Source organism: Miniopterus schreibersii, assembly GCF_964146895.1.
Source record: "Miniopterus schreibersii genome assembly, chromosome: 10".
Taxonomy (NCBI): domain Eukaryota; kingdom Metazoa; phylum Chordata; class Mammalia; order Chiroptera; family Miniopteridae; genus Miniopterus; species Miniopterus schreibersii.
In genome coordinates this window covers 78,220,698-78,243,247 of record NC_138110.1, presented here as the reverse complement: position 1 = coordinate 78,243,247, position 22,550 = coordinate 78,220,698, and the positions used below count along the sequence as shown (strand labels likewise).

Here is a 22,550-nt window from a genome sequence, read left to right as displayed (position 1 = left end):
GTGGGGGCAGCTCTGAAGAAACACACACGTCCCAGAGATTTCTTACAACATTTAGGTTTTTACCAACTTTCCCAGTTCCTGAGTCATTGCCAATCTCCCATCGTCATCAGCTTAAGTGCGCTTTGAAAATAATGGACAGCAAGATGTAAGGATCCTTCAAAGACATTTAAGTCTCATAATGATTAAAATACAGAAAACAAATGAATTAATAATTCATACCTATTACATCTTTTTATTATGCCTTTTCTGTCCATGACATTAGATAAAGCTCCATTTGGCTGGGAATTTTTTTTCCCCATAGAGGTTTCCCAAACTGCTTGGCACAGTGTGTGCCATGGAGCGTTTACTGAATATTTATTGAATAAATGAAGGAAATAAAGTTTAATACAAATCTGCAGACATAAATATGGTTGTACGAATACATCATAAGCATTGGACGTTCCAGACTGAGAGGGGTCATAGAAGTAGATAACTTAAGAAAAAATGGTACTTTTCTCTCCAGCGTTAAAATGGAAGTTGAATTCCTAGGGGCAGGGTTGGGCTAAGGGAAAATCAGGAAATTAATTTTCAGTGCATTCAGCTTCTAAATCAAAGTGCAAACCTTGCTGTGTATGAGCTAAATCCATCTCAAAGACATATTTTATTTTGACTTCACAGTGTTTTCAAAAAAAAAATCAAGTCATTAAAAAAAAAAAATCAGGTTATTTCACACACCCACAAAAAAATCCAGACTTCTGGCTTTGCTTGAAAAAATCAGACTATCTGGCTACATGGGGTCCTAAATTCCACATGAAAACAGTCAACTGACTGACTTCACCCACATCCAGCACCTACTAAGACAGTGTGGTGCCACGGTTAGAGTGTAGGTTGTTGGGAAGGTGAAACAGAAAGCAAGCTTTTTGCACCTAATGCACGCTCAATAAGTGTCAGCTATCATCATCAGCATCCGTACATCAAAATCATCATCCACACGATGATCACCTCCCTACTCTGCATAGGCCTATGACTGCGGGCCCCAGAAAGGACCATTGTAGCCTCTCTCTCTCTCCTTGGCTAGTTGCTTCTACAATGTTACCCAACAGAACTTTCCACAACATTTGGGGTGCTTTCTATTTGTGCTGTTCAATAGTCTAGCTTTTAATCACGGGCAGCTATAGAACACGGGAGAGGTGGATAGTGCCATTAAGGAACTGAATTTCAATTTGATTTCTTTTTCACGAGCCACATGTGGCTTCCATGCTGGACAGCACAGCTCCATAACCTCACTCAAGCACAGCATCTTCCCTCCCCCTCTCTCCCCATCACACTCGCTTTCGGGATCTAAAACTAATTTATGTTCTATTGTGAGCAGCTGGCAATATGTTAAAAAGGTTCTCTCTCTAAAGGCAATTGGCCAATTTTGCATAATCAAAATGACATTTAAAAATATGAATTCTTTGTATTCCCTTTCCCATTCCACCTCAGTAATTCTAAGGGAGGGTCTCAAGCCTCACATTGTGCATTTTTAACAAGCACTTCTAGGTGATTCTTATAATCAGGCAAATTTAGAAAATTCTATCAAAGGAATAATTTTCAAAGAGGGGTAAGAAAAAGGAGTCAGCATGCTTTGTGCGACGCTGGGCGTTTTTGAAAGATGTTTGCCAACCTCCCTCCCTCTCTCCCGCCTACTGTCCCACCCCACCCCCACCCCCACCTCAACGACCCGCCATCCAATGCACCACTGCTTGCCTCTGGGAGAAGCACAGCCCTCTGCTGTGTCATTTCATAGAAACATCTTAGGCATCAGCCAGCTCTGTTCTCTTATGATGATTGATACCCCCAAGCCCACAAATGTCAGCCCCTGTATCAGCGGCTGAACTACTTGACCCTGAACTGCTTTCCATCCCTGTGTGAGTCATGATGGAAACTTGGCCATGCTGTGCAATCATTGTTTCTCTCCTGAGCCTTTGGAGATCAGAAAGGATGCTTGATTTCTGCCTGATGGTAGAATCAAGGCGATTTAAACCTGTGCTGAGGGTTTGCCACATTTAGTCATAACCCCACGACGGATCTGGTAAAGCCGGTCCTCGGAGCAAGAGAAGCTTGAAGTCAATGCTCAGAAGCAAGGGGAGAAGTCTCCTGGGCTGGGCCGAGGGGGAACCTAATTTCCCAGTGGCTTTCCAGAGAGGACAGCTACTGAAGGGTGGGGTGTGGGCTGGATCTCATTAAGGTGACAGCACCGAACGTAAGTGATTAACTGACCTCGTACGAAGACGGCCTGTCCCCTCTGCTCCACAGCTAAACTCTCACTGTTTTCTGGGGAATTCATAAAGAATTGTGAGTTGACCTCTTAGGGACCCAGGACAGTTCCTCTGCTACCTTCCACTTAATCAATTTGCCCCAGAAACATGCAGCACCAGCTCTACTGCGCCCAGAGTGTCTCCATGTTTCTCTCCTCTCTGCCTGACAAATCCTGGTTATCTCACTCCCTCATGTGTGAGTAAACAGCTAGCATGTAAAATAATGAAACTGGCTGCAGAGTAGCTCCCTAGGTCTCTGGGTTATTCCGGAGCATCAGCTCCTTTCCCTCGATGTCCTTGTGCTCCTGGGAGCCAGAGGATGTCTCTGTCACATGCCACAGGGTCCCTCAGAGATATCCCTCAGGTGTTCCTGGAAGAAGCAAAGAATGACTGTCTGGTGTGGCGCACACCTCAGGAGCACTCGAGAGGTGCAGGTTACTGGGTCACTCACCCAGAGTCCTAATCCTTTGGAGAAACAGGCATTTTTAACAAAACTCAGGGCTTTCTGATACTGGTGGTTCAAGAATTTTAATTTGAAAAACAGTCCTATACAGGAAAAAATTCTGACAATAATAGAGGCGGTCGAGGTGTGCATGGGTGTGTTCGCCTGTGTGTGACGGGGTTTGCTTTTTTTTTGAACATCAGAAGAGCATTTCTGATCACCTTAAAGTCACTTTTCCCCCCATATTGTTCTGTAGTGATTGATTTACTGCCAGATGTGCCTGGCAGCCTAGCCCAGGCTCTTATATGAGGCAAAACAGCTGGTTTTAGGACTGTCCTTGGCCAGGTGCAGAGATAGGGACCCAGTGCCTGGTAAATGGCAGGCAGCCCTGAGTGAGCAAAGGAGTAAGAGCTGGCTCTGGAACTAACGAAAAATGGGGAGTGAGAGCCTGCAGGATGATTCAGGACTTGATTTAAACAATTACCAACCATTTGCGCATCATAGATTTTTAGAATCAGCGGGCGAGGGTGGGGTTTCTCAAACTCAGCAGTATTGACGTCAGGGCCTGGATCATTCTTTGTGCGGGGCTGGGGTGGGGCTGAAGGATGTTTAGTAGATCCCTGGCCTCTACCCACCGCATGCCCACAGTCCCCTGCCCCCTGGCTGTGGCAGTCAACACTTTCTCCAGACACTGCCCAAGGCTTCCTGAGGGGCCAGCGTGGCCCAGAGTTGAGGCCCTGGTATGAGACAGGGAGGGGATGGAGGGGATGGAGGGAGAGCCCCATCCTGCGCTCTCCTTGCAAGCTTCACTTTGTCTAAAACTTCCTTTGACGATAAGAGGAAAACTGTGTATAAGCAGAAACACAAGGTTTCAGTGGACTTCCAGGGAAACTTCTTTCCTCCAAACTTGGCTTTCAGTATTTTAAAATTTTAAAAAATCCAGTTACTGTCAGACAGGCTCTTGTGGAGCCGGATAAACAAACTCAAGGAGGACTCCCAGCTGCATCTTCATTAGCAGCTCTGCGGGCAAAATCCCTGCCACTCTGAGATGCGGTGCATTCAAAGCCATTGCAGAAAGAGTATTTCCACATTCCACTGCCTGCGTTAAATCCGCGGTTTTGTCTTTATTATCGGTGTGGCTATGACTGCTGGTCAATTGAGCAATAAAATCTGCAGCTTAAGCTTGGGCGTCTGTTTCTGTGCTGTCTCAGCGGCTATCTCGCCAAACGCTGGGGCAAACACTGGTTCTAGCAGGGCTCGTGGATCACTCTAACACACATCTTGCCTTGTAACTGGCTCAGGAAATCTCCATCCGAGTCTCAGCCAGAACCCTGTCACGGAAGGGCCACGCTGAGGGCGGGATAATGAAGTCCCCCAGAGATCCACACGCCCGGGCTCCCTGCAAGCCATGCGCTGGAGGCCTGCGCGTGGTCAGGGGCTGGGGCACAGCAGGTAGTCCCTGGATGCCTTTGCCCCAGTTATGGCGAGGTCACCACCACCACAGGTCACAGGCAAAAGGTTTCAGTCGAGGGACGTCATGTGGCATCTCGGTTTGTTTTAACTGTTGAACTTTCTCTCTCTGTAAGGCGGTGGGGTATTTACCTCGCGCTGAGGCTCAGCACCTGACATTACCTGCCTTAAGACACGCAGCTCTTGCAGAAATTCTCCTTATCATGTTGGCTGAGTTTCTAGTCTTAGGTGCCACTTGAATGAAGTCACCCCAAGACAAAGCTCCAACCAGCAAGCTCCTCAGCATGGCTGGGAGGGAATGAGCTCCCAATTCTGCTCTTTAGAGGATTATGACCTTTCTTCTCTTCTGCCATAAAATAAGGGTGATCATTCATGTTCAATATTCAACACACACTCGACACAGAGTGCCAGCTCCGGGCTAGCTTTAAAGAATTAAAAGAAGAAGAAAAGAGAGGAGGGAAGTAGGAAGGAGGGAGGAAGAAAGAAGGGAGGAAGGGGAAGGAGAGGAGGAAGGAAGAAGAAGGGAGGAAGGAGGAAGGAAGGGGGAAGGAGGGGGGGAGAAAGGAAGAAGGGAGGAAGGAGGAAGGAAGGAGAGAAGAGGGAGGAAGGAGGTAGGGAGGGAGGAAGGAGGAAGGAAGGAGGGAGGGAGGAGGAGGGAGGAGGGAGGAAGGAGGAGGAGGGAGAGAAGAGAGAGGAAGGAGGTAGGGAGGGAGGGGAAAGGAGGAAGGAGGAAGGAGGGAGGAAGGAAGGAGGAAGGAGAGAGGAGGAAGGAAGGAGGGAGGAAGGAAGAAGGGAGGAAGGGGAAGGAGAGGAGGAAGGAAGAAGAAGGGAGGAAGGAGGAAGGAAGGGGGAAGGAGGGGGGAGAAAGGAAGGAGGAAGGAAGGAGGGAGGGAGGAGGAGAGAGGAGGGAGGAAGGAGGAAGGAGGGAGAGAAGAGGGAGGAAGGAGGTAGGGAGGGAGGAAGGAGGAAGGAAGGAGGGAGGGGGGAGGAGGGAGGAAGGAGGAGGAGGGAGAGAAGAGAGAGGAAGGAGGTAGGGAGGGAGGGGAAAGGAGGAAGGAGGGAGGAAGGAAGGAGGAAGGAGAGAGGAGGAAGGAAGGAGGGAGGAAGGAGGGAGGAAGGAAGAAGGAAGGAAGGAGGAAGGAAGGAAGAAGGAAGGAAGGAAGGAAGGAAGGAAGGAAGGAAGGAAGGAAGGAAGGAAGGAAGGAGGGCCCTGTCTTGGGAAATCTAGTCTAGAAAGCATCATCTGTTTTAAGTGGCATGGCTGGTAGTTTGGTTGAAAGATATTCAAATAAAGAAAGCAGATTTTTATAAGTGCTTTGAAATCACGAGTAAAATCTTATGTAGATTTAAGATCTTTTTATATAGCTGGAAATCCCCAGAGCAATAGACTGTACTGTACTGTTCTTTGCTTACATAAAATAAGACACTGCTCCAGGATTCTGAATTTAGCAGCTGTTGGTATATGTGTCTCTTGCCACACTCATAAAGGTTTTTAATGCACAATAACATAACATATAGCTCATCCCTTCCAAGGTTGGATGCATTATTTATAACTAACTCTGTATCATCTTCCTGTGTGGAAGGAGCAATAAATAATTGGAGCTATCCACTTTTAATTCCCAGAAAACAAGGCTCTCTTCATTTTTCTTTTTGAATTTTTACTGATTGATTTTCAGAGAGATGTCAGTTTGTCATCCCACCTATTTATGCATTCACTGGTTATTTCTTGTATGTGCCTTAACCCAGGATGGAGCCTGCAACCTTGCTGTAGAGGGAAGACGCTCCAACCAACCAAGCTCCCTGGCCAGGGCCTCTCTCCATTTTTCATAGTGCCATTTACCACCCACTCCTTCTGCCAATGATCAGCATTGGTCAACTGTAGCTCCTGCTTCATTTCAACGCACTCCCAGCTGGGAGACGATGCTTAATGTGGGTTCGCCTGAAAGCTCGCCTGGAAATGCCCAGAGCTTAGCTGCATCCACAGCTTCAGCGCAGAGGCAAAGGGCCCAACCTAAAGGCCGCAATGTCTCTACCTGAATCCAACCATCCGTAAAGTGAAAATGACCCTGTGGATGTTAATTAACCTGAAAAAAAGGTCGGGTGGAAGTTAAAATATTCACCTGCCAGATGTTAGTGCTCATAATACTCTCCCTGATTCACCCTGCCTTGGCATCCCAGGGAACTTGGGATCCACAGGATAAAAGAACCCCATCCACATATTTTGTTCTGAAAATTGGGGAGCATATTGACTCACTGTTTATAACACCAATTCCCAGGCAGTTTCCAAAGTACCTCTTGGCAGAAACTTATAAGAATCTCTGCAGTTGGGCTCCTGGTTCCCCCAACTCTATGCTCTCCCATAACCGAGGCTGGAAGCCATGAGTCATCTTCCTAACCTGTGGGCCACGTAGGGGCCGATCCAGATGTTCACAGGAAGCTCTGCTTCTGGAGTTCAGAGGAAGACTCGTGCTTCGGAAATGAAGCTCAGTGGAGGAGGCCATGCTCCACCTGAGGCCCACTGTTAGTCGTCAACCCATTTCAAACACAGACACAGCGCTTACCAAGGGGACAGGGGACGGGGGTGACGGTGTGTGACTCGAAGGAGATTTTCAGAGAGCACAGGAGTCAGGTAAAATATTAGGCATACAACAAACGATGTAAGGGCTGAATATAGACACACATCATGACGTGCTCCAGCGCTCCATCCTGGTCAGGGAGACCTCGGAGGTGTTTACGGAAGAACTCGGGCACCTGAGCTAAGGATGATTTGAAGAATGCGACAGATTTCAACTAGTAAGCGAGGGCGGCTGGGCAGAGGAGGCTGTGCAGCAGGGCAGGGGACAGGCATCCTCACCGCAGCGCCCAAGGAAAAGCAGCCAGGCCATCAGGACTGGGGGAGGGCCCCCAGGGAACAAAATAGGAAGGGTAGGAGGTGGAGGCCTCTTTTCACCCGGGAGGTAAGTTACTGAACCGGATTCTCCTAGCAACCGTCTGTTGTTTGGTTTTCCCGGGAAGTGATCTAAGCAAAGTGATCTAAAATATTGAGCATAAAACAAACGACGCAAGGGCTGAGTACAGACGCATATGACGCCCCTTCTTTAACGGGGCTGGGCTCGCTGGCTTACAGCGCTGCACGGTTCCCTGTGTCCCTGTTCTCACCCTGAGGCCGGGCCTTGGCCCGCTGGTGCCCAGGTGCAGCCTCAGGTGCCCGGGAGCTCAGGGGGTGGAGCGGACGGGAGTCACCGCGCCCCGGGTCCCCCCGAACCACAGCGGCGTCCTGGGGCGCGGCCTCCCGCCGGTCGGGGCTGCGTCCCGGGTCGGCACCATTTCTTCAGTGCCCGTCGCACCCCTTCCCGCGGTTATGCCCCAGGGAAACTACTTGGGCCCTTAACGCTAAGGAGTCTTTTCCGCCGCCCGGCCCTTCGCGTCGGCGCCCCTGGCCACTCTCACCCGCCCCGCGGCTCTGATTTTCTCTCCTGAACCACAGCACCCGCGTGCCCGGCACCGCGCCCCTCCTCGGCCCTCAGCCCTCCCCGCAGGGTGACAGCTGACACCCCACGGCGTCACCCCGCCCGTGCCCGCTTGTCCTCGGGCCCAGGGCCTCCCGCACCCGCCCCCCGCGCATCCCGGGGCCCTCGCCGCGCAACAGAGGGGCTGGGCGGGGGGGCGAGGACTTCCCACGCGCGCGCCCCCCACGGCCCCTCCGGCAGCGCGGCCGCCGCAGCGGGGCGCACGCGGACCTGGGGCCCCTCCCGCGGGGACTCCCGGGCGCACGGCCCCGCCCCGGCTCCGCGGTGCCCGCCCCCGCCCCGGCCCCGCGGCGCCCGCTCGAGACCCGCCCCCGCCCCGCAGCCCCGCGCACCCAGCCCCCGCCCCGTCCCGGCCCCGCGGCGCCCGCTCGAGACCCGCCCCCCGCCCCGCAGCCCTGCGCACCCAGCCCCCCCGACCCGCCCCCTGCCCCGCCCCGCGCCCCAGGCCCCGCCCATCCCGGCCCCGCCCCGCCCCGCCCCGCCCCCGGCCCGCGTCGCCGTCTCCCGCCCACCCCGCGCCGCGCGCCCAGAGCTGGCACCGAGCGGCGGCGGCGGGGCGGCCTCGGCTGGGGGACGCCGGCGCGCCCTGGACACGGCGCCCCCGCGAGCGCCCTCCGCGCGCATCCGCCTCCCGCGGCCGGGCGGCCCGGGCACGTCCGCCGCTCCCGGGGGCAGGCGTGTCCGCGCGGCGCGAGCGGGGGCCGAGCGCGGGGCCGCAGCCTGTTGGAGCGCGGGCAGCGCGGGGAGCGCGGGCCCGGGGCGCAGGGGCCCTGCGGGGCGGCGCGGCCCGGCCTCGTGCGCACAGCAGTTTCCTCGGACGCCCCACGGCCGCCGCAGTGGGCCCGGCGCTGCCCGGGGCCCGTCCGGACCCGCCGAGGTGAGTGGACTTGGCCGGGCAGGGGGTCTCCTGTTTCCAAGCCGCCGCCCGAGTGCGGGGAGCGGGGAGCGCGCGGTGGGGCGGCACCTCCGGAGGAAGCGCATTAAAAAAAAAAAAAATGCAACAGGCGGGGCGGGTCGGGAAACTCCCGGCGTTAGCGATTCCCACGGAGGAGACTTGCCCAGGACTGAAACTTGGGTCGGTTCTTCCCATCCGGAGGCGCGCGGGCGGCTGCGTCTTAAGTCTGGGTCCGGGCTCCCCCTGCTGGCGCCTCGCGCGGCGGAGCAGCCACAGGTGAGCGGGGAGCGGAGGCCCCTCTGCCCCGCACCTTGTCGGGAGCTCCCCTCCCAGCGAGGTGACCGGTCCCTTACAGAGACTCCTGATCCCCGGAAAGCTAAACCCTCCAACGGAATCAGAAAGGGGCCTTGCAACTTTTGCTTTTTGTCCCTGAGCCCTTTGTGACCTAAACAACAAGAATCATAGAGCAGACTGATCTCTGGAAAGACTGCATTTCAATAAAAACATTTATAAATTAAGAGGCTTTTAATTAAATCTATTGGGGTGACATTGGTTAATAAGGTTATATAGGTTTCAGGGGTAAATCTAGGATAAATCATCTGTATATTGGCTTGTGTGCCCACCACCCAAAGTCAGATCTCGTCCTGTCAGTCACCATGCTCTAGAATGCCCCTACCCTTCATTTCCCCCCACCCCCATAAAACATTTTAAATGGCTAACACAAGCCACAGTTAAAGTAAATACTGTCGCAGAGTTAGATCTTGTAGCTGCTTGTCATCTGCCACTATTCATTGTTATCCTAATGTGTGCATTTGAATGTATAATTAAAAAAAAAAAAGAACCACTTGAGTTAACTTAGATTGTACTTAATAACAGATTTTATTGTGATTCTGGGATTTCTGTCGGGTACAAGATGTGAGTTACCAGTTTATATCCACTCGCAGCATACGTGTAGCCTCAGAGAATGTGTTTTTTGTTTTCCCCCCAGAAAAGAATGTCATGAAAAAGGCGCAGAAAAGAGCTGTCATTGTTGGCGAAAGGGGAGTTTTTTCCCCAGCTGGGGGTTGCTTCAGGATTGGAAGAGGAGCGCCTAGGTGGCCGGCCGGGTTATAGATTTCTCTAGCTGTACAGACGAAGCTGAGCACAGACGGCAGGAAAGCGCTTGCCCTGAGTCATCCTAGGCTGATGACTAAGAAAGCCTGAAAAAGACAGATTGGAGAGAAGGGCGGGAATTTTGTGCTTTTTAAAACCAGAGAGGACTTTAGACGCCTGTGGAGGATGTTTTGCTCCCAAAAATGAAGAAGAAAGAATTCTCAAAGCCAGAAGTGTCAGAGGTTGAGAATAACAGCAGCCAAGTTCACCCCAGGGATCTCTCAGTACTTCGTCACCTTCTCGGGACAGACACACACAAGGGCGTCCCTCGCGTGTGCTGACTTTACCACTGGTGATGGTTTCCTGGGCCAGGAATGACTTCATTTGGGTTTCGGAGTGCTTTTTCTCTTTCTTCCTTTTTCCCCCACAATGTATATTTTGACTTTTTATGTTAGATTTATGCAAAGGAAGTAAACCCTGGATTCACCGAATGTTTGACTCTCGTACTGCTGTTTGCTCCATGATACGGAAAAGCTGGAGGTTTCACATTCCTTGAAGTTTTATTGGAAGCAAAACTGTGTTAGGGACACAGATACACAGTGTAAGTTTTCCCTTTTTGGCAACCGTACTTGCTTTGAGCGAGCTGAGTAGCAGCTGGATTGCACAGCATAAGCGATTTGTAGTCTTTGTTTTATCAAGGCCTTAAATGTATGCTTTACACTAAGCTGATGGGAACCTCACCGAGCGCGCTGGTTAACAGGATTGCCTAAGGGAAGGAACTCCCCCATGGATCATGGCGTTAATGTTTACAGGACATTTCTTATCTTTAGCATTAGTGATGTTTGCTTTCTCTACTTTTGAGGAATCTGTAAGCAATTACTCTGACTGGGCAGTCTTCACAGATGATCTAGATCAGTTCAAGACGCAGAAGGTGCAAGATTTCAGACCCAACCAGAAGCTGAAGAAAAGTACGCTTCATCCAAGTTTATATTTTGATGCGGGAGAAATCCAAGCAATGCGACAGAGGTCTCGCACAAGCCACCTGCACCTCTTCCGAGCTATTAGAAGTGCAGTGACAGCTATGCTGTCCAACCCAACGTACTACCTGCCTCCACCCAAGCACGCTGATTTTGCTGCCAAGTGGAATGAAATTTATGGTAACAATCTGCCTCCTTTAGCACTGTACTGTTTGTTATGCCCAGAAGACAAAGTTGCCTTTGAATTTGTCTTGGAGTATATGGACAGGATGGTCGGCTACAAAGACTGGCTGGTTGAGAGTGCGCCAGGGGATGAGGTTCCGGTTGGCCATTCCTTAACAGGTTTTGCCACTGCATTCGACTTTTTATATAACTTACTAGATGATCATCGAAGACAAAAATACCTGGAAAAAATCAGGCTGATTACGGAGGAAATGTATGAGTATTCCAAGGTCCGCTCATGGGGCAAACAACTTCTTCATAACCACCAAGCTACCAATATGATAGCACTGCTCACCGGGGCCTTGGTGACCGGGGTAGATAAAGAATCTAAAGTGAATTTATGGAAACAAGTTGTAGTAGATGTGATGGAAAAGACAATGTTTCTACTGAATCATATTGTGGATGGTTCTTTGGATGAAGGTGTGGCCTATGGGAGCTACACAGCTAAGTCAGTTACACAGTATGTTTTCCTGGCCCAGCGCCATTTTAATATCAACAACTTAGATAATAACTGGTTAAAAATGCACTTTTGGTTCTACTATGCCACCCTTTTACCGGGCTTCCAAAGGACTGTGGGTATAGCAGATTCCAATTACAATTGGTTTTATGGTCCAGAGAGCCAGTTGGTTTTTTTGGATAAGTTCATCTTAAAGAACGGAGCTGGAAATTGGTTAGCTCAGCAAATTAGAAGGCACCGGCCTAAAGATGGACCGATGGTCCCCTCCACTGCCCAGAGGTGGAGTACCCTTCACACTGAATACATCTGGTATGATCCCCAGCTTACTCCACAGCCTCCTGCTGAGTATGGCACTGCAAAAATGCACACGTTCCCTAACTGGGGCGTTGTCACTTATGGGGCTGGGTTGCCAAATACACAGACCAATACCTTTGTGTCTTTTAAATCTGGGAAACTAGGGGGTCGAGCTGTGTATGACATAGTTCACTTTCAGCCATACTCCTGGATTGATGGGTGGAGAAGCTTTAACCCAGGACATGAGCATCCAGATCAGAACTCATTTACCTTTGCTCCCAATGGGCAAGTGTTTGTTTCCGAAGCTCTCTACGGACCCAAGTTGAGCCACCTTAACAACGTATTGGTGTTTGCGCCATCGCCCACCAGCCAGTGTAATAAGCCCTGGGAAGGTCAACTGGGAGAGTGTGCACAGTGGCTCAAGTGGACCAGTGAGGAGGTTGGGGACGCAGCAGGGGAAATCATTACTGCCTCCCAACAAGGGGAAATGATATTTGTGAGCGGGGAGGCAGTGTCTGCCTACTCTTCAGCGATGAAGCTGAAAAGCGTGTACCGGGCTTTGCTTCTCTTAAATTCTCAAACTTTGCTAGTTGTCGATCACATTGAGAGGCAAGACGACTCCCCAATCAAATCGGTCAGTGCCTTCTTTCATAACCTGGATATTGATTTTAAGTATATCCCATATAGGTTCATGAACAGGTACAATGGCGCCATGATGGACGTGTGGGATGCACACTACAAAATGTTTTGGTTTGATCACCGTGGCCGCAGCCCCGTCGCTAGTATACAGGAGGCAGAGCAAGCGGCCGAATTTAAGAAACGGTGGACCCAGTTTGTTAACGTTACATTTCCCATGGAATCCACGATCACGAGAATTGCATATGTCTTTTATGGGCCATACGTCAACGTTTCCAGCTGCAGGTTTACTGATAACTCCAACTCCGGACTTCAGATTTCTCTCAACATCAATAATACTGAACACGTCGTCTCCATTGTAACTGACTACTACAACCTGAACACAAGATTCAGTTACCTGGGATTTGGTGGTTTTGCCAACGTGGCTGATCAGGGCCAAATCATCCAATTTGGTTTGGGCTCTCAAGCAATAGTAAAGCCCGTAAGACCGGATAAAGCAATTTTCCCCTTTGGATTTAAATTTAATATAGCGATTGGGCTGATTTTGTGCATTAGCTTGTTGATTTTAACTTTCCAGTGGCGGTTTTACCTTTCTTTCAGAAAGCTAATGCGATGGATCCTAATCCTGGTCGTCGCCTTGTGGTTTATTGAGCTCCTGGATGTGTGGAGCGCCTGCACTCAGCCCATCTGTGCAAAATGGGCTAGGACGGGGGCCGAGGCTGGCGCGAAGCCTGTGTCTTCCCAAGGGCGCCATGTCGATCTTCCCGATGTTGTCATTACCTCACTCCCTGGTTCTGGAGCGGAGATTCTCAAACAGCTCTTTTTCAACAGCAGCGATTTTCTCTATGTCAGGGTTCCCACCGCCTACATTGACATCCCTGAGACAGAACTTGAGATCGACTCCTTCGTGGATGCCTGTGAGTGGAGGGCGGCAGATATCCACACTGTGCGCTTCCGTCTCCTCCGGGGCTGGCTGCAGTCTTTGGTCCAGGACACAAAACTGCATTTGCAAAACATCCGTCTGCACGAGTCCAGCAGGGCTAAACTGGCCCAGTATTTCACAGCGAATAAAGACAAGAAAAGAAGGTGGAAGAGGAAGGAGCCTTTGCTGGAACAGAGTCGTCGAATGAAAGGCGCTTTCGACAGGGATGCTGAGTACATCAGGGCTTTGAGGAGGCACCTGGTTTACTTCCCGAGTGCACGGCCCGTGCTCAGCCTGAGCAGCGGGAGCTGGGCTTTAAAGCTTCATTTCTTTCAGGAAGTTTTGGGATCCTCGCTGAGGGCCTTGTACGTAGTGAGGGACCCTCGGGCGTGGGTTTACTCCATGCTGTACAGCAGCAGACCCAGCCTCTACTCCCTGAAGAAGGTACCCGAGCGCCTAGCTAAGCTGTTTCACGTAGAGGGAGGTAAAGGCCGATGCAGCTTGAATTCAGGCTATGCTCTCGAGTATGAATCATTAAGGAAAGAATTATCAAAACCCCAGGCTAACGCAGTCTCCCTGCTGTCTCACTTGTGGCTGGCGCACACGGCGGCGGCCCTGAGAATAAACACCGGTTTGCTGCCTACCAGCTACCAGCTGATCAGGTTTGAAGACATTGTGCATTTCCCCCAGAAAACCACGGAAAGGATTTTTGCCTTCCTTGGCATCCCTTTATCTCCTGCTAGCTTAAACCAAATATTGTTTGCCACCTCCACAAACCTTTTCTATCTCCCCTACGAAGGGGAGATATCACCAAGTAACACTAATGTTTGGAAACAGAACTTACCTAGAGAGAAGATTAAACAGATTGAAAACATCTGCTGGACACTGATGGACCGTTTAGGATACCCAAAGTTTACGGACTGAGCGCTGCAGGTCAGCAGAAATTTGCACTAATACTTTCCAACCCAGTGTGTGGACCTGAATTGGAAGAGTTTGTTTATTCTTGTACTCTGTGTGGGTGTGTGAGAGAGAGTGTATGTGAGACAGAGAGAGAAAGAGAGTGTGTGTGTGTGCAGTTAATTACTTGCACAGAGGTTATTTTAAAAATAGGCACCCTATTTGGCCGAGCACGATTTATTTGTACGTCACCACTTTCTTGCCTTTGTTTCTGAGTTGTTTTCTGCTAAAATGCTTCCCCTACAGAGGTGTAGATGAAGTTCTGTTGTGGTCAGGGGAGATCGAGAGATGTAAAGGTGTTTGTCTTAACTCTCTCCATCTGCAACTGTGCTGATCTGTGGAACCTCAAAGACTGCTCAAGCCTTTCAGATGTTGCTTTACCCAAGCATCTCTTGCTTTCAAGATGGACTACAGAAGTTCCTTTTTAAAAAAGTTCTTTGGACACGTTTATCCCGCACAAGAAAATAAACCCTTTCCTGTGTATCACGTTTAGTGCTATCACTGCGGAAATGGTGGAAACTCCTATCTGGACTATATGCTTCCTTCTGTAAAATACAGACGGACATACAAAAGGAATGTGTGTTGTTGGTCAGAAACTGACCGAAACAGCCTCCTTAACATTTTCTACTTTGAAGTAATGGACTCAGTCTTTGAATAATCTGGGTGCCAAGGGCTGGTGGAGTATTTTCGACCTGCTTGTCTGTTTAAAACTCCTTTCTCTCTTTTGCCTATTTGAAGCCACAGCTGCTCAGATTACACCACTCCCACCCTGTGCTTTCTGCCACTGTCACCCAAAACAGTCCGCAGATACTAATTGTTAAACTCCCCGAATTTGTGGGGATTTTTTTCCTGAAGATTAGTTTTGCATTAAAGCCTGACACAGATTTAGAATCAAACTTCTTTTTGTGGAATTATCACCCTATGACTCAAAAAGGAAGCAGAATTGGAAAACTGCCTGGCTTGTCTCGTGTCCTTTGAATGAGTTCACAGACTGCCAGTGTGGGCAAACGGGAGATGATGTCAGAGGCATCTGTTTCCTCTGCCATCTGCATCTTATTATAAACGTGGTCGTCATCGACGGCGGTTCATTTTCTTTGGGTAGGCGCTGACATCGAAATGCTGGGCCAGGAGAAGCCAGTGGAGTAATTACAACGCCCTGGATGTGAACCATTAGGCAGTGCGGAGACTTGATGAAAATCTCTGTACAGATTTCAGTCTTCTTCAGATGTTTCAAACTGTCGTTTCCCCCGAGCTCTCTAACACTTGGGAGTCTGTTATTCTGACCTAGATAAAAGTGCTCCTTTCTCAGTAGTTTGTTATTATGTCAGAATGTGCCTGCAGAGTGATAAAGCTGTGGCTATGTTCCATTCCAGCTAAACCTCGATTGGCTGTCATTTCCCCCGCATTGTGGTGTGAATGAATGCAGACCGCTCCTACTCTGCTTTGTCTCCTTCCTTCCTGGAGCTCCCAGGACTTTTTCTCTACAATGTCAAAATGAATGAAAGTCGTATTAACATAGGTCGAGAGGGCAACTGAAGACCTGAATCTACACTATTATTTTCAAGGAAGATTATTTTTTCTCTCTGAGGGTTATCAACAAGCATGTAAAATTGCTACACGGGTGATAACACTATTTCCATTATCCGTCAGAGTCTCAGTGTTTGCTTTCAATTCCCAAAATATGTGATCTCAAATGAGATCCAATAAAAAGGCTTTGGGTTGGCGGTAATGTTAGGTCTGATTGAGGTAAGAATTAGAAATGTGTGTAGGTAACAAAGAAGAAAGTAGAAGCTATACCACCGCCTTTCTTTTAAAATGGCACAGAAATGTGCCCATGGCAGAAGAGAGGCAGGTTGAGTACTTGGAGGAGGAGAGAGGAAAGTGAAAAGGAGAGTAGTTCTGTGAACAAACATGGGCACATTCCTGATACCTAACGAAAGAGACGTGCTTGATAAAATGGCCTTCACGGGGAATCCTAACTTGCACCCCCACACAGCAACGTCAAGGTGAATTTTCCTCTCCCTGTGCTCACCCACTCCCACCCCAAGGGAAAGTTTGCTGAAGGAGAAGAGACCTATTTGCAGAGTCCCCTGTGAGGAATGTTCTGTGTGGACAAGGGATGACAGGCACTGGATGAACTACATGCTTGGGGACCCTGCCTTGTCATCTCAATACCTAAGGGGACTGACTGTCCCTGAACACCCAGGCCCTGCACTCTTAGGGTGTTATGCTAGGAGAAACTTCCGACTAGACTCTACACTTAATCTTATCATCTTGAAAACAATTAAAGCAACAACAATCACTATGAGACGCTTCCAAAGGAAACACTTATAAAATGTCCTCTCTGTAAAATCAACCCCTTTCTTCATTAGCTTCTCCAAACTTAGGCACAGTTGGGATAGAAGCTTTTATTAAAATAAGAGCATTTAAATCTTGAAACTTTTAAAGAACGTTAATTTTGCTGACACAAGTAACAAGTAAATATAGTGGGAAACTTTTTCAAAAGTAAAACAATGTGAATTACTTTGGATGGAATCGTCTCTATCCAGAGTTGAATTTATTCTAATAAAAATTTTAGGAAGGGTAGGAAATGGGACAGTCTGTTCAGGGGAAAGAAGATAAATCTATGAATGCACTTTATAGAAACCTGGAGAGGCACAAGTTTTAAGCAGATGACCCAAGCATGCATACGTATTAGGCCTAGACCCATATATTAGACATCTAATTGATGCTTTAGACAGAGGAAATAATTAGTAAATGTCTGGCAAGAATGGGATGATTAATGTCTCATTCCCAGGCATGGAAGAGGACCGGCCACATCACCCTCAGCAAATACATTCAAAGAAGAACCTCTTGACACACACAAGTATGTTTTAATTTCTTCTTGTGTGGAAATGCTACCCCTCCTCTCTGGCCTTATAACTCGTGCCATTTGTCAGCCGAGTTTGGGGTGCATCACCATAGATCCTAGACATTCTTGATATATAAAGTATATTCCACACAATTATCAATGAGTAAACATTAACAATGATTTAAAAATGGCTATGTCTGATCATTAAACAGTTTATTAAAACTATATGTATAACAAGACTCCTCTCTAACTAAAAAGCTAAAAGCAACTTGGCCATGGTTGGGAGAATGTGTAATAGCCCTGTTCTTTAGGTCTGGGGTAATTGTGAGGATTTTGTAGGGAGTCGAGAAGGCAGACGATGGGAAATGCAGTTGAATATTGTCACGCAGTCCCACACTCTCACCCACTAAACCTGCACCATTCAGTGATGGGCAGGTCTCTGCTCTGCTCATTCATTCCAAGTTCTGTCTCTGACCTGCAGTCTTCTACATACACCATCCCAGCTTACTGAATGGCAAGAGCATGCCCAGATTACGTAGTTGGGCGCTCCATCTGTCGCTCCTGCCACCGGTAAAATTAAGTTGTGATACTGCTAGAGAGTAGAAGGTTCTTGCAGGTTGCTTGAGACATTCTAAGTCGGTGGTGCATGAGGTTAGCACAGGGGAGACTTTAAAAGAAAAAAAAGCATCTCTCACGAATCAGTCTCAATATGTGCTACAGATTGAGCCATAAGTTTTTCCTGTATCTCCTTGTAATCCTCACAGGAGCTCTATATGGTACTTACTCTGCAGATACATTTGAAACCCATATTATGTCTCTAGGGAATATGCATTTGTGAAAGAATCCTGAGTGGGTTTACAAGTCACTCGTCATGGACCATGCTCTTCTGGGGTATGGTGAGGTACTGATGAGCATGGGGGAGAACACAAAAGTTGGTTGACTGCACCCCATGGGGAACTGCAGTCTCTAGAGGCCTCAATATTAGTAGAAACTTATCAAGGAGAAGAGAGGAGAGGCAGGCAGGTAGAGTCCCACTTGAAGAAAGGCACCGGGAAGTAATGTGTCCTGTAGTAGACAGTTTCTTCCTGACACTGCAGCTATGAGGGAAGAGATGGTTACCGAGTTAGGGGGAGCTTCTGGTAAATTTGGTAGAGATCACCACCTATTTTTCTTAATTAGGTTTTGACTCCATAGTTTTCATAGCACGTCCCATCGATTGCCAGAGAGAAACGCAAATAGAACAGACCCACCGCCGCTTGCCCTCTCCCTACTGCCTCACTCAACTACCCCAGCACGTTCCCAACAGACATGTGGTCTGTCACTGAATATCAAGGGATGTCCCGAAGAGCACATGGTCTGCGGTGTGCATGCCGATCGGTGCTGGTAGTGACAGGAAGGGTAACTCAACGTATATCATCTGATTCGCCTCAACACCATACAAAACAAAGGATTACCTCAATAGAAAATTAATCCATATAGAACATTTTTTTTCCTGTTAATTCATGTCATTCACTCATATAATTTGGGTTGGGCTAAAAGTACCTCTTCCTCTGAGTGGTGCTTTGTAAGTTTGGATGCTTTCTGTCTCCCGTGGCTGTAGATGGGGACCCCGGAGCAAACTGCAGAGCCTCCAGCCAGAGACTCAGCCTCCCAGTGAAGGGTAGGAGAGAGCGTGCACCTCTGCACCGGGACCAAGTGCCATAGGCCTGTGCGAGTGGGGCTCTTACCCTTGATAGAGAGGGAATCCTTTGCTAGGGTAGTTTTTCTTGGATATTGCTGTCCACACCCTGCTACGGTTCACTGTATACAAATTAGAGAACATTATTGTGTTGATCCTGGCGTGTGCCAGCTGCCCCTGTTTATCAAACTGTAGTTAGTATGAATGGATATGCAAAATAGGTTACATTAATATGTTGATACTGAGAAGATGTGTGGACCCTGCCTGGGAAGTGAGAAGCCCTCCTCTGTGATATTGATCAGTTTCTGTGGCCAGAGGGGGGACTTCGCATCACAATTCATATACTCGCACACTCTACAATATGGTACCAGGAATAAAAGATCCGAAAGATATTAAAATGATCATGAATATACCCACCATCTACCCTGAGAAATGCACAATTAATCTCGACCTTCCATAGTCACATCCTCCTGCTCCCACCAACTACCCCAGAAGTGAACGTTTATCCTGGATTTTGTGTTTACCATTCCCTTGCTTGGCTTTCTAGCTCCACCACACACGTCTTTTCTTATCAACATACTGTCAACTTTTGCATGTTTTTAACTTCATGTAAACAGTAACATGCTTTGTTCTTTTGCAGCTTGCTTTGCTTTGCCCAAAACTTTGTCTAATGCATGTTCATGTTTGTAGGTGATCACTTATTTTCAACATGGTGGTGTTCCATGATATGTATATGCCATTATCTGAACATACCATACTTTATCTTTTATCCTGTTGATGGATTTGGGGAATATTTCTAATTTTTTGCAAATTCAAACACTATGAACAATTCTCAAGTATGTTCTATAATGCACATATACAAGAGTTCTGTCATTGTGTTTTGTTTGTATCCAGAACCATCTCACCCACCCTCACCCTAGCCTCCTTCCTAATATATATCTAATATATATATATATATCCAGGGCTGAAAGCACATCCTTGGCTATTCTAGACAATGCCAAGTTATTACTTCTCCAGTTGTCTGTACAAATTGACACTCCGGCCATCATAGAAAAGTTTCGGTTGTTCCGATGTTCTCTTGTACTTGACAGTTTCAGACTTTCTAATACTTTCCTGTCTGAGTGTCACGTTTTCGTTTTCACTTGCACTTCTCTGATTATTGATGACATATAGCCTACATGCACCTGAGCATGAGCACATGTACACGTATAGTAGTTCTTACTGTTTTCCATTTGCGTTTTGTGAAATAAAATCCATGTTCATGTCTTTTATGCATTTTTTATCAAGTTCATTTCTCTTATGAAGTCATTGAAGTTTATCACTTATCAATAACATTAGGCCTTTTTTGGTTATATGTGCTGTGGATGACTCTTTGGCTTCTGTTCTCATGATCTTTGTATGATGAATTTGTAATCTGTTTTGCTACACAGGTGTCCTTAATTTGAATGTAAGCAAATATGTCAGTGTTTTCTTTTATTATTTATAGTTTTTTGTGTGTGTCTTATTAAAGAGTCTTTTCCAGAGTCTTGGCACTAAAAATATCCTCCTCTGTTTTCATCTAAGCATTTAAATACTTTTATCAGTTGTCTATTACTGTATAACAAAATTCCTCCAAACATAATGGCTTAAAATAACACACATTGGTTATCTCAGAGTCCCTGTGGGTAGGAATCCATGCTTTGACTGGGTCCTGGGCTCAGGGTCTTTCACAGGCTGCCATCAAGTTGTTGGCTGGCACTGGGATCTCATCTGACACCCACCTGGAGAAGCATCTGCTTCTGAGCTCCATGGCTATTGGCAGGATTCAGTTCCTTCCGGGTTCTTGGACTAGCATCCTCAGTTCTTTTCTGGCTATTGGCTGGAGACCACCCTCAGTCATTGCCACATGGGCTTCTCCATATGGCAGTTTACTTCATGAAAGCCAGGATGGAAGGATATCAGAAGAGGAACTGCTAATAATGTAGCTGAATTATGGAAGTGACCCCCAATCAGCTTTGGTCAGAAACAAGTCACAGGTCCTCACACCCCAGGTCACAAATACAAGGAGATGTAACAATGGGGGTCATTTTAGAATCTATCTGCCATTGATTTTTGTCTTTTATATTTCACTATTTAACCTGCTTTATATTAATTGTGTTTATTCTGACATTATTTTCTTTTTCTGTGTGAATAACCTGTTATCCTAGACTGAAAAGATTGAAACCCTTTTCCTTCCCACTACCCTTCCATGCTTTTTCTACAACATGCCAGGTCTTCTATTTTGAATGAGACTTACTTCTGAGCTCTCTACTTTATTCTGCTGGCAAATTTGATTATGCCACTGACAATAGCACACTGTCTTAATTACCATAGTCCCTTTGTTAGCCTTGAAATCTGGCAAGTCTTTTTATTTTATTTTTCATTTTGTCTTAGATTTTCTTAAGCTTGGTCTTCCATATCCATTTCAGACTGAGTTTGCACAGTTTCTCAAAGCCAACAAACGAGGAACAGTAGATGTTAATTGTAAATGATTGCATTTATTTTGGGAGAATTGACAACTTTACATTAATTAGTCCATATTCATGAGCATGGTATGTCTGGCCTTTTATATAATACTTGTTAATCCTTTGATAGATATAAGTCTGAGCACTTTATATTGTTATTACAGTAGATAATGTTTATTTTTAATTATATGTTCTGTTGCAAGTATATAGAAAATGCAGTTGGCCTGTGTGTATTTATATTGTATCAGGGACCTTATTAATTCCTCTAATTTAATAATTGAACTGCACATTCTTTTGAAATACTTACACAAGTGGTTTTGCAATCTGTAATGTATGAGAATTATGGTATTTCCTTCCTTTTAATCTTGCAACTTTTTGATGTTCTTACTGCTTTTGTTAGGATCTCCTGTAAAACTCCGAGTGGAATTGGTAATAGTGCGTGTTCTCATACTGTTCCTATGTGAATACAGTGCTTCCAGATTTCACCACTGAGCAGTGGATGCAGCGTGTATTTCATAGACTCAGCTTTTCAGGATATGGTATTCCTTTCTAGTCCTACTTTGACAAGTGGCTTTTTATCATAAATGTATAATAGGATTTATTCAATGCTTCTGCTGCATTCATGGTGATAGCTGTATGTTTATTTGCCTGTATCTGTTAGTGTGAAAATATTATTATCTGTATTATATGAAAATACATATTTTTTCTTTTGAGATTAAACCAAACTTGATTTGCTCTGATAAAGCCAGCCTGAGAATTATTCATTATATTTGTGTATGTTGCTGGATTGAGTTTGTTAATAATTAATTAAAGATGTTTACATCAACATTTGTAATTTTCTCACATTCTCCCAGTCCAATTTTGAAGTCAACATACTTGTCACATTAAATAAGTTGATAATGTTATATTTTCATATTCTCTAAAAGGACTGAAGTGATCTAATACTAGAATGTCTGTTACAACTCATCTTTTAAACCAACTGACCATTGTGCTTTCTTTGTGTGAACATTTTGACTATGTATACAATTTGATGGTTAAAGGCTCGTTTTATTGAGCTCACGTATTTATGTTGAAGCTTATTTTGGGAAGTTATGTTTTTAAAGAATTTTTCCTTTTAATTATCCACATTTATTGCTCAAAATGCATTCAGCTGCCTCTCTTATTACCACCCCCACCCCCACCCCCCCCACACACACATTTTCCCATCTATAATGAGTATGTGTGCCTTATTTCTTTTTGTTTCTGGTGGGTTTGGCTGGTGGACATTGACAAAAAAATAATAGGCCCTATAATCGAATTGCCTTTTATGTAAATCTTTTCAAAGACTAACTTCTAACTCTTTTTATTCCTATGTATTATTTTGTT

General features: G+C 46.9%; 1 protein-coding gene across 3 annotated transcripts in view; it reads left to right on the top strand.

The window, feature by feature from the left end:
- The first annotated feature begins 8,483 nt into the window (after positions 1 to 8,483).
- The window catches only part of DSEL (dermatan sulfate epimerase like), a 38,567-nt gene continuing 24,500 nt past the window's right edge, over positions 8,484 to 22,550 (top strand). Inside the window, exons 1-3 of one of the 3 annotated variants that reach the window (XM_081150349.1) lie at positions 8,484 to 8,598; positions 9,605 to 14,149; positions 18,204 to 22,003. In XM_081150349.1, the coding sequence (XP_081006475.1) occupies positions 10,502 to 14,140 (3,639 nt within the window). In that variant the 5' untranslated portion in view covers positions 8,484 to 8,598; positions 9,605 to 10,501 and the 3' untranslated portion in view covers positions 14,141 to 14,149; positions 18,204 to 22,003. Of the gene's footprint in view, positions 8,599 to 9,604; positions 15,479 to 18,203; positions 22,004 to 22,550 lie in introns of those variants that run through there. The other 2 variants (XM_081150350.1, XM_081150348.1) reach the window with 2 other exon arrangements.